Here is a 12,401-nt window from a genome sequence, read left to right on the forward strand (position 1 = left end):
ATTATTTAATAATTATCAGCAACAGGTTTCATGATCGCAGTCTCATTATGGAACAGGTAACAATAAAGCAGTAAAGTTAGGACCATTTACAACTGACTAACATTAGCATGCTGAAGGCTGAAGAATAAGCTATTAGTAGCAATTTTCACTAGCAAACACAGTCCAAAGTATTTAGATATCAAAGACTGTTATTAGATGAAGAATTTGGCATCACTGTTGGAAGCCATTTTCCAAAGCTAAGAATATTAAAGATCTTACCTATATATAAATTGGATCTGAATTCCACATTGTGGTCTCTCACTGCCATATCTTGTGCTTCTAAGAGAACCTTAAATAAGGAAAAGAAAGGCATTCATATGGCTGACCTGAACTAAAACAGAATTAAATTTCTCATTTCTTATTGTTATCTCTATGACTGCTAATCACATGCCTTCCTATTGCAGTCAATTTTAAAAAGAGAATATCAAATTATAACAGTACTAAGGAAAAGGGATACAGTGAGCTTTCCTTCCTCAGACAAGAATTGCAAATGCAAAGAACACAGTCCAGGTCCTGCTAAGTTTTAAATGGAATGTGTAAGCTGTAAAGGAGGAGATAATAACACTTGCAGCAGTACCCTTGGTAATGGGCATTATGGCTTTGATTCATAGACTTGTCAAGTTCAAGAAGCTCAAGGGCTAAATCTTATTGAAAATTCTTAAACTCAGCTTCCTGAAACAAAAACACTCATGTGCCTAGAATGAGTCAGCACAAATATCAACAGTCATGTGCACCCAGTGAATCAGGTACATTTAGAGCTAGAAGTGTCTTTAGAGATCATCCAATCCAACCCCACCTAGTTTACAAGTGAGAAAAATGGAACCAGACAAGTGTCTTGCCCAAAATCACAACAGAAACTGTCAGAGAAAAGATAAGACTCCAACTCCCCTGAGTCCCAGTACAGTGCTCTTTCCACTCAACTAGTTATAAAATCCCAAGCTCTCAGTTGTGGAACTTACAAAAAACAAAATCTTTATAAAGTTTATCAAGCCCCCAATCATTAAAAATAAGATGTATCACTTCACTTCACAGACAGATCATAAAACATAAATCACTATCTGGTGCAAATAAAAGCATCTAAGAAAAAAAAAATACTTAAAGCACAGAACATTCCTAAGGTATAAGGACATTAATAAAACTGAGTCCCCTTTATCTGTATTATATAAACTATGCATTTACACTAGCGAATTCAGGATTTAAGCAAAGCTTACTAACACCAGCAAGCCAACTATTCGCTCCCTCCCCACCAATCTTAGTTTACCTCTTTAATTATCTGGGCCCCTTTTTTGTCACTGAATTCCAACTGAGCCAGAGCCTGGTCAATGGACATTCCTCGTATCTAGAATTAAAGGGTAACAGACAAGAGAAAATAAACAAATTAGTTTACAAAGTCAGCATTCCCTTTTCAGTGAAAAGTAAAAGTCTTACATAATCCAAATCACTTCTAAAATTAGCTAACTAGTTACATGTTAATTACATCTCAATAAAAGTGGGGAAAAACTTTTTTCATTAATAAAAATAGCTAACTAAACGCAGGCAAAAGAGAAGAAAACAAGTTTGAGAAGGGATGCCACCACCCTCTGTAGGTCAAAATCAAACTTAAAATTTTTAACCGCTAAACCTGGATTATAATGGTTTCAATAATAATAAAAGAGAGTGGACATGACAGAGAAAGATCACAGGTTGGCAAGGATCACAGTAGGCACTAAAGGCATCTCCTTCTCCTATAGAAGAAATGTATTACATGGGTATTTGCTGCTTTTGTCTTTTCTCATATATAAATTTCATTTTCGAGGTAAAAAACTTACAAAGGCAACAGTTTTGAAATAGGTTGAATCAACTTTTACAGATACATAAGCTTACTTCCTGGATTCTCTAACTATAGCCAGGTTCTTGATGCCTTTCTTCTAAAGTATCTATATATCCAACATGATTTAGTTTGTCAGGAGGTAAAAATTAAGCAAAATCACCAATCTCTGAACTATCACTTTTGGATTACCTACGAAATGTCTTAAAATGTAATTATATTCCTCACTTTTTGGAAAAAACAGGGCTAGTTTTTTTGCTTTTTTCAAATCCTGGGGTAAAATTTGTAGCTTCTTTCCCTATATATTATGCGGTAATAGTCATTTTAGCTTACCAATTTTGCCAAATACCACATCTTGTCTTTGCTGTACTTTATTTGTCTTCGACAATGGTAGATTTCCTTACAAACAGGAAAAAAAATTAAGCAATTTTATCAAAATGACAGTAAAACACTGTTAATAAAGTTTTTACTTTCTGTGTTTAATGAAATGCTGCCATAAGAAATAAAAACATTATTAAGAATTTGGAAGACTTCCCTGTGGCGCAGTGGTTAAGAATCCACCTGCCAATGCAGGGGACACGGGTTCGAGCCCCGGTCCAGTAAGATCCTACATGCCACAGAGCAACTAAGCCCGCGAGCCACAACTATTGAGCCCGTGTGCCACAACTACTGAAGCCCATACACCTAGAGCCCATGCTCCGCAACAAGAGAAGCCACTGCAATGAGAAGCCCATGAGCCTAGAGCGCATGCTCTGCAACAAGAGAAGCCACTGCAATGAGAAGCCTGCGCACCACATCGAAGAGTAGCCCCCACTCACTGCAACTAGAGAAAGCCCACGTGCAGCAACGAAGACCCAAGGTAGCCATAAATAAATAAATAAATAAATTTATTTTTTAAAAAAAGAATTTGGGGACGCTTTTTCCCTATACAAAGTTATACTTTTCCAAATTCTCACTATGTTATAAAGATTACTAAGGGAAAAACAAACTGTAAAATGGCTAGTTTGTGACAAAGTTTGCAATGCTGCTATACCGAGGAATAGTAAAAGACTTAAACTAAAGCATTTTGAAAACATTTAGCTGGCTAAAAGAACAAAAGAAAAGGTACAAAAAGGTTTCTTGTTAGTGAGGAGAACAATGGCAAAATGGATAAAGTAACTATTTTCGTAAGAAAACCAATATTGTAAGTGTTCAGTCAAGAGCACAGGTTCTAGAATCAGACTACCTCGGTTTGAATCCCAGTTCTACCATTTACCAGCTACTTAACTTCTCTCTGCTTAAGTTTCTTGTTCTTTAAAATGAAGATAATAGTACCTAACACATAAAACTATAATAAGGATTAAAGAAAGTTACCTATATAAAGTAAGTACTTTACAGTGTCTAGCACATGGTAAGATCTTACTAAACGTTAGCTTTTATTGTCTTCTATTTATAGTGGTAGGTATATCCTACTGAATTTTTAAATCAATCATCCATTAAACACTTTATAGTTCACAAAGCACTTTTCATATTTCATATGATCTAACTCTATGAGTTGGGAGAAAAAACACTTTATAAACCTTTTACAAAATGAAAATCAGAGAAATCAAGTGACTTGTGCAAGATAGCAAAGTTTGTAAGCTAGTGCCACACAGGGAAGTATGTGAAGGGCTTAATACAATGTCTGGCAGGTGTATCTTTAAAGTTCCCCTCATGACTCTAAAACCCACATTCTTCCTACTATTATACCATAATGCCACTTAAAAAAAAATTAGAAAACATTTTTCAAGGCAAATAAAAGCAGAGAAACCTCAAAACTTTCTAACATTCTGACTCCTGCTAGAAGTTTGCAAATGCCTTAGGATTTTACTCATTGCCCCATCTACTATTACTTAACTACATATTCCAAATTCTGAAGATCAGAATGAGATAGAATAGTAAATATTATCTGGCCTTCTTCTAAATGAGATAAAACTAATTTTTAAAATGTTTGCAGGTAGCAGATTGGAAAGCCTAAGGGACACTGCAAATAATGGCACAGTGTATCAACTATGTGGCTAGGTGAGGAAATTATTCCCTGTTAATAAGCAAGGTGCTTATAAACAGCACTAATAATTTAGTCATAACAGGTATAACTGCTACACCAAAATCAATTTGCTAAATACTATTTAAAATCAGAAAATGTTAAGGTATTTTCCAAAAGTCTTAATTTGTCCCAGAAAAGGATTATTCCCTCAAACAAAATCTGTGCAAAATAGAGAACTAAATGAGGTTTCTCCAAAGTGCCTATATAAAATCTAACCAAATGTCTTCACACAGGCACTTATGGAAGTATATATTATGCAAAAGTTAACCAAAATAGTTTCAGTAAATTACAATATATAACAAATGATTTAATTGACACTGTTCTTCATTTGCTAGAGTTAGGTAGATCATCTACTGTTAACTATTTGAATTTTGCTATTTAGGATGTATCCTGAAGTGTGTTTAACATCCAAAAAGACTGGTATTTACAAAATACAAAATTTCGCTTTAGATTCTGGACCTGACAAATACTATTATGATTTCTTTATTTCCAGTTAAAGCCAAGTCCAGAGACCTCAAGTAAGAAGTAAAGAAAGCTCATTATAGAAAATATATATATTAATTTTTACTTTATTTTTGGTTGCATTGGGTCTTCATTGCTGTGCACGGGCTTCTCATAGCGGTGGCTTCTCTTGTTGCAGAGCACAGGCTCTAGGCGCACGGGCTCAGTAGTTGTGGCACATGGGATTAGTTCCACCACGGCATGGGGGAATCTTCCCAGACCAGGGCTTGAACCCATCTCCCCTGCATTGGCAGGCGGATTCTTAACCACTGTGCCACCAGGGAAGTCCCTAGAAAATATTTTATTTATGATATTTGTACAAATGTGTAAATTTTGGTTAATTACAAAATGGAGTCAATGCTTAATAGCAATCAATGCTTAATATTTTATTTATGATATTTTATTTTATGATATTTTATTTATGATATTTGTACAAATGTGTAAATTTTGGTTAATTACAAAATGGAGTCAATGCTTAATAGCACAGATTCTATGACAAATCAAACTTTTAAGCTCTGATGGCACAATAAAATATGAAAGTTAACAACTCATTTGTTTAAGCTATTAAGATCTCTTTTACTTCTTAGTTCCCAATCAGGTAGGAGGTCTTTAAATGAATAAATTAACTCCCCTAAATGAGAAAAAAAAAAAACATAAAACTGTACTAATTCAGACTAATATCTAGATAGCAACTGAATTTTAATAAAATGCATGCTGTCAAGTTCATATAAAAACTAAGCAAATGACATTACTTAGATTATATCGATTATCCAGTAGCCTTAAATCCCAAAGGACCTTAAAAGATGTTTGCTAAACTGAATGATTTATAATTAACACAGTAATCCTATTTCTAAAGTACTTATCACAGTTCATTTTCTTAAGGATTCAAATGTTCCCACCTTGTTTATGCTATTATTACTTACTTAAACTTTTTAAGAGATGTGTATATATCCCACAGAAAATTCATATTAAGCTAGAAATTTGTCTTTTATTTCAGACTAGAGCAATGTCTAGCAATTTGGAGAGGGCAAAAGGATTCTGAGCAACTAAAGATAAGTTAAAGTCTGGAAGGAATAAGGTATCTCTGGAAGGAATCCAATGATTAAATTCAAACCTTAGGTTCAAAGGTTTGTAAATTACAAAAAAAAAAAAAAAAAGGAAGAAAAACCTCACAACCAAGTGTGTCTATACTCAAGTATAAAACATTGGAAAATCACACATATGATTTTAATATTGGCCAATGGCTTAAGCCATTCTTACCAACCCCTCGTGCTCCATTATCAAGCCTCTTGGAGTCAAAAATCAGTCGAAACGTCTCAAGCTATTAGCTCAGTTTTAGAGTTAAGGCTCCTATCCAAGAAGTTAAGTCAAGGCAAATAAGTAAAACAAAGACAATCATTTTAACTACAAAAAAGATAAATCTAGAACATTTTCTGTACCAATTAAAGGATCAAGCAAATTCCTGTATAATTTTTTTCTTTTCTTAACATGGAATAATAAATCACTGCTAGCCACACAAGAGCAAGAGTGCTTTATCAAAATCAAGAGATTAGTTCTACCCACAAACTTACAGCTGGTCTCCGAGGTTCTCCAGGCAGTTGTGGAGGATAAACAATTTTATTCTTCTTCTCCCATTTTCGAGATATTTCAAGAGAAGCACTTGTGTGAATATGTGATTGGGGTAAAACGCTGTGAGATGAAAAAAGCCTGTAAAGCAACAGACATTTAGAATCTTTTCCAAAGCTTATCTATCTTCTGAACCACATCAGCTCCATTTTGATGGCAACTATTTAAGGATCACGAGTGGAAACATTCTAGACATATTTGTTAACAAAGAATCGAGATTACATAAAATACCACAAAGAGCTAGTAGTTTACTGAAGGCTAAGAAGAGTGAAAAGTCAGTAACTCATGTAAGTCAAATAATAAACAGTTATTAACACAAGATTTTAATTGAGGTATAGCTGGTGTAAGTTTCAGGTGTACAGCATAGCGAGCCACAATTTTTAAAGGTTACATTCCATTTACAGTTATTATAAAAGTTTGGCTATGTTCCCTGTGTTGTACAGTATATCCTTGGAGCTTATGTATTTTATACATAGTAGCTTGTACCTCTTAACCTCCTACCCGTTCTGCCCCTCACCTCTTCCCTCTTCCCACTGGTAATCATCACCTTGTTCTCCACATTTCTGTTTCTTTTTTGTTTATATACACTAGTTTATTTTATACTTTAGATTCTACATATAAGTGATATCATACAGTATTTGTCTTTCTCCGTCTGACTTATTTCACTAAGCAGAATACCAACCCAAGTCCATCCACGATGTTGCGAATGGCAGAATTTCATTCCTTTTTATTGTGGTCAATGACTATTGATTCTCTACTGTAAGTCATCTCAGTCCTAAAATAGATTTAAAGGCACAGAGGATCTCTGACATGATCTGTGGAATTCCTCAACTTCCTTGAATAATCAAGACAAATAACATCACTTTCTAATCCTTAAGAAATTAATGCATAAAGGTGGCTTCATTCGCCTCCTGATGTAAAAAGACACCACCCACCATCCATGAAGTAGTCTTTCTGCAAAAACAAACTCGAATTAATCAAGCCTCCAAATTCAATGCAGAAAATACAGAGACAGGGAAACCTGTTAAACAACACAAAGGGGATGCACTCAGCAAAATCCAAGCTGTACAAAACTCTACAAGACGAACAGCCCGTTTTCTTCAACAAATAAATTACAAGGAGAAAAAAAAAGAGCTGAATAAAGAAACTACAGATTACGAGAATTAAGAAAAAAGTCAGTTAATGGGTGGACTTTTAAAAAAATTTTTATTCAATGTATTTAAACTAAAAAACAAACAAAACAAACAAACAAAAAACCCCAATTCACCCATTTCTCTCACCCTCAACCCGCTGCCTCTTGCAATCACCAATCTGTTCTCGGTACCCATGAGGCAGGTGTGGTTTTTGTTTTGTTTTGATTTTTAGATTCCACATATAAGAAATATCAAATGCTATTAGTCTTTCTCTGCCTGACTTATTTCACTTAACATAATACCCTCAAGGTCCATCCTTATTGTCACAAATGGCAAGATTTCATTCTTTTTTACAGCTGATTAATATTCCTCTATGTTTGCGTGTGGTGAGTGTGTGTGTTTATATATTTACATATATCACAATTTCTTTAACTACTCATCCACTGATGGAAACTTAGGTTGTTTCCATACCTTGGCTACTGTAATGTAGCAAAGGACGTGAGTGTGTATATATCTTTCCAAATTAGTGTTTTTGTTCTATTCAGAAGTGGAATTGCTAGATCACACGGTAGTTCATTTTTAGTTTTTTGAGGAACCTCCATACTGTTTTCCACAGTGGCTGCACCAATTTACATTCCCACCAACAGTGCACAACAGTCCCTTTTCTGCACATCCCTGCCAACACTTCTTCTTTCCTATTTTTTTGATAATAGCCATTCTAACAGGTGTGAGGTGGTATCTCATTGTGGTCTGGATTTGCATTTCTCTGATGATTAATGATATGGACTATCTTTTCATGCACCTATTGGTCAATGGCATGTCTTCTTGGCAAAATAGCTATTCAGATCATCTCATTTTTTAATTTGATTGGGGTTTTTTTTACTATTTAGTTGTCTAAGTTTGTTGTATATTTTGGACATTAGCCCTTTATCAGATATATGACTTACAATTATTTTCTCCCATTCAGTAGGGGGCCTTTTCATTTTGTTGATGGTTTCCTGTGCTATGCAGAAGATTTTTAGTTTAATTAGGTCCTACTTGTTTACTTTTGCTTTTGCTTTTGGTATCAGATTCAAAAAATCATTGCCAAGACCTATGTCAAAGAGCTTACTGCCTGCTTTCTTCTAGGAGTTTTATGGTTTCAGGTCTTACATTCAAGTCTTTAACCTATTTTGAGTTAATTTTGGAGTATGGAGTAGGATAGGATCAAATTTCATTCTCTGGCATGTGGCTGTCCAATTTTCCAAATACCATCTGTTAAAGAGACTGCCCTTTCCCCAACATGTATTCTTGCTCTACTGTCATAAGTTAATTGACAACATGTGTGAGGGATTATTTCTGGGCTCTATATTCTGTTCCATTGATCTATGTGTCTGTTTTTATACCAATATCATACTGTTTTAATTACTATACCTTTGTAATCTAGTTTGAAATCAGGTAGCATGATGCCTCCAGCTTTGTTTTTCTTTAAGATTGCTTTGGCGCGGGCTTCCCTGGTGGCGCAGTGGTTGGGAGTCCGCCTGCCGATGCAGGGGACACGGGTTCGTGCCCCGGTCTGGGAAGATCCCACATGCCACAGAGCAGTTGGGCCCGTGAGCCACGGCCACTGGGCCTGTGCATCCAGAGCCTGTGCTCCGCAACGGGAGAGGCCACAACAGTGAGAGGCCCATGTAACACACACACACACACACACACAAAAGATTGCTTTGGCTATTGGGGTCTTTGGAGGTTCCACACAACTTTTAAGCCTGTTTGTTCAGGCTTCTCTGGTGGCACAGTGGTTATGAATCCGCCTGCTAGTGCAGGGGACATGGGTTCAAGCCCTGGTCTGGTAAGATCCCACATGCTGCAGGGCAACTAAGCCTGTGTGCCACAACTACTGAGCCGGTGTGCAACAACTACTGAAGCCCGTGCGTCTAGAGCCAGTGCTCCGCAACAAGCCACTGTAATGAGAAGCCCGTGCACTGCAATGAAGACCCAACGCAGCCAATAAATAAATAAATAAAAATTTAAAAAAACCAAACAAAACACTGTTTGTTCCATTTCTGTGAGAAATGCCATTGAAATTTTGATAGGAATTGCACTGAATCTGTAGACTGCTTTGAGTGGTATGGTCATTTTAACAATACTAATTCTTCCAATCCATGAACACAAAATATCTTTGCATTTATTTCTATCTTCTTCAATTTCTTTCATTAATGTCTTATAGTTTTTAATATACAAGTCTTTCATCTCCTTGGTTAAATTTATTTCTAGGTATTCTATTCTTTTTAATGCAATTGTAAATGGGTTGTTTGATTAATTTATCTTTCTGATAGTTCATTATTAGTATAAAGAAACAAAAGATTTTTGTTTGATTTTGTATCTTACAACTTTACTGAATTTGTTTATTAGTTTTAATAGTTGTTTGGAGTCTTTAGGGTTTTCTTATCACGTCATCTGTAAATAGTCATAGTTTTACTTCTTCCTTTCCAATCTGGATACCTTTTATCTGTTTTTCTTGTCTAATTTCTGCAGCTAGAACTTCCAATACCATGTTGAATAAAAGTGGCGAGAGTGTACATCGTCGACCTTAGAGGAAACGGTTTCAGCCTTTCACCATTGAGTACAATGTTAGCTGTGGACTTGTCATATATGGCCTTTATTATGTTGAGGTATGTTCATTCAATACCTGCTTTGTTGAGAGTTTTTATCAAAAATGGATGTTGAATTTTGTCAAATGCTTTTCCTGCATGTCAATATTGAGACGATCATATGATTTTTATCCTTCATTGTGTTAACGTGGTGAATTGCACTGACTGGTTTGCAGATGTTGAACCATCCTTACATTTTTGGAATACAGCCCACTTGACCACGATGTATGATCCTTTTAATGTACTGGTGAATTCAGTTTGCTAAGAATTTGTTGAGGATTTTGCATACATGCTCATCGGGGATACTGCCTGTAACTTTTTGTATGTGGCACCCTTGTCTGGTTTTGGTATCAGGAAAATACTGGCCTCATAAAATATGTTTCGAAGAATTCTACCCTCTTCTATCTTTTGGGAGAGTTTGAGAAAGACTGATTTTAATTCTTTTAATGTTTGGTAGAATTCACCAGGGAAGCCATCTGGTCCTGGACTTTTGTTTGTTAGATGGCTTTTGATTATTCATTCAATCTCCTTGCTAGTAATCAGTCTGCTCAGATTTTCTATTTCATCATGATTCAGTCTTAGTAGTTTATATGTTTCTAGGAATTTCTCCATTTCTTCTAGGTTGTCCAATCTGTTGGCGTATAATTATTCATAGTAGTCTCTTAAGATCCTTTGTATTTCTGTGGTATCACTGTCACACTACTCTTTCATTTTTGATTTTATTTATTAGAGTCCTCTCTCTTTTTTCTTGTTGAGTCTACCTAAAGGTTTGTCAGGTTTGGGGTTTCTTTTCTTTTTTTAATCTTTTCAAAGAATCAGTTCTTAGTTTTATTGATCTTTTCTTTTTTTTTGATCTTTTCTATTGTGTTTTTAGTCTCTAGTTCATTTATTTCTGCTCTAACCTTTTTATTTCCTTCCTTCTACTAACCTTGGACTTCATTTCTTCTTCTAGTTCCTTGAGGTGTAGAGTTAGGCTGTTTCTTCAGACTTTTCTTATTTCTTGAGGTAGACATTTATTGCTGTGAACTTCCCTCTTAGAACTGCTTTTGCTACACTGCATAAATTCTGCTATGTTACATTTCCATTTTCATTTTCCTCAACGTATTTATTTCTTCTTTGAACCAGTGGTTATTCAGTAGCATATTGTTTAATCTCCTGAACTCACATCCTCCTACAGACACACTGAGTCTACAGCTACATGTGGAACAACTTCCTTTTAAAAAAAACTAAAGGCTGGCTGGGTGACAACTACATATCAGGCAAACAAGAAGAAAACGACATTAAAGCAGGTAGGAAAGGGCGGCTCACAATCTTGTCATAAACCCCACCCCCAGTATGGCAACCCATACCTGGGAGGGAACTCAAAACCCAGAGCTTCTCCCTGAGAAACAAAGGGTTCAAACCCCACATCAGGAACTGCAACTTTTAAGACATGCACTTCAGATGAACCCCCAAAACACCTAATTTTGAAAACCAATTGAGCTCATGGCCTGAGACCCACAAGATGGAGACAATCAGAGAAACACCTCTTAAAGAGTCACGCTCAGAAACTCACCTGCCCCAATGCCCAGCTCAGAGGCAGCTGATTGCACCCATACGTAAAGTAAAGGAGGCTCACCTGCTTACAGTAAAACCTCAGGCTAAGGGGACTTCCCTGGTGGCACAGTGGGTAAGACTCCACGCTCCCAATGCAAAGGGCCTGGGTTCGATACCTGCTCAGGGAACTAGATCCCACATGCGTGCCGCAACTAAGAGTTAACATGCCACAACTAATGAACCCGTGTGCCACAACTAAGGAGCTGGCAAGCTGCAACTAAGGAGCCCTGGAGCTGCAATTAAGGAGCCCACCAGCCACAACTAAGGAGCCCATGTGCTGCAACTAAGGAGCTGGTGAGCCACAACTAAGGAGCCCACAAGGAGCAACTAAAGAGCCCACCTGCCACAACTAAGACCCTGTGCAACCAAATAAATAAATAAATATTAAAAAAAAAAAAAAACCTCAGCCTGGGGACTTCCCTGGGAGTCCAGTGGTTAGGACTCCACACTCTCACTGCTGAGGGCCCAGGTTCAATCCCTGGTCGGGGAACTAAGATCCCACAAGCCATGTGGCATGGCCCAAAGCAAACAAACAAACAAACAAACAAAAAACACCTCAGCCTGTGGATCAGGCATCCAATTTTACATACACATTTAGGAGCCTGCTGGAACACTCACTGTACGGGGATGGAGACTAGTGGGTGCCATCTTTGCCCTCTCGCTTTGCTGTGTCCCCTACATTGGCAGGCAGATTCTTTTTTTTTTTTTGCGTTACGCGGGCCTCTCACTGCTGTGGCCTCTCTCGTTGCGGAGCACAGGCTCCGGACGCGCAGGCCCAGCGGCCATGGCTCACGGGCCCAGCCGCTCCGTGGCATGTGGGATCCTCCCGGACCGGGGCACGAACCCGTGTCCCCTGCATCGGCAGGCAGACTCCCAACCACTGCGCCACCAGGGAAGCCCCGGCAGGCAGATTCTTAACCACTGCACCACCAGGGAAGAGGTCCCTAGGCGATAACTCTTTATTGCCTGGCTCTGGAGGTCAGGGGAGTTTGCGCTCTTGG

The 12,401-nt window shown here is 37.2% G+C and overlaps 1 protein-coding gene across 2 annotated transcripts in view; it reads right to left on the reverse strand.

Annotated features, from left to right (window-relative positions):
• The window catches only part of MRPL22 (mitochondrial ribosomal protein L22), a 43,010-nt gene that overhangs the window by 6,170 nt on the left and 24,439 nt on the right, over positions 1-12,401 (reverse strand). Inside the window, exons 3-6 of one of the 2 annotated variants that reach the window (XM_032628504.1) lie at positions 5,984-6,101; positions 2,180-2,245; positions 1,301-1,378; positions 259-328 (exon numbers count right to left, since the gene is read on the reverse strand). In XM_032628504.1, coding sequence (XP_032484395.1) covers positions 259-328; positions 1,301-1,378; positions 2,180-2,245; positions 5,984-6,101 — 332 coding nt within the window. Of the gene's footprint in view, positions 1-258; positions 329-1,300; positions 1,379-2,179; positions 2,246-5,983; positions 6,120-12,401 lie in introns of both variants that reach the window. The other variant, XM_032628503.1, reaches the window with a different exon arrangement.

Source organism: Phocoena sinus, chromosome 3, assembly GCF_008692025.1.
Source record: "Phocoena sinus isolate mPhoSin1 chromosome 3, mPhoSin1.pri, whole genome shotgun sequence".
Classification (NCBI taxonomy): Eukaryota; Metazoa; Chordata; class Mammalia; order Artiodactyla; family Phocoenidae; genus Phocoena; species Phocoena sinus.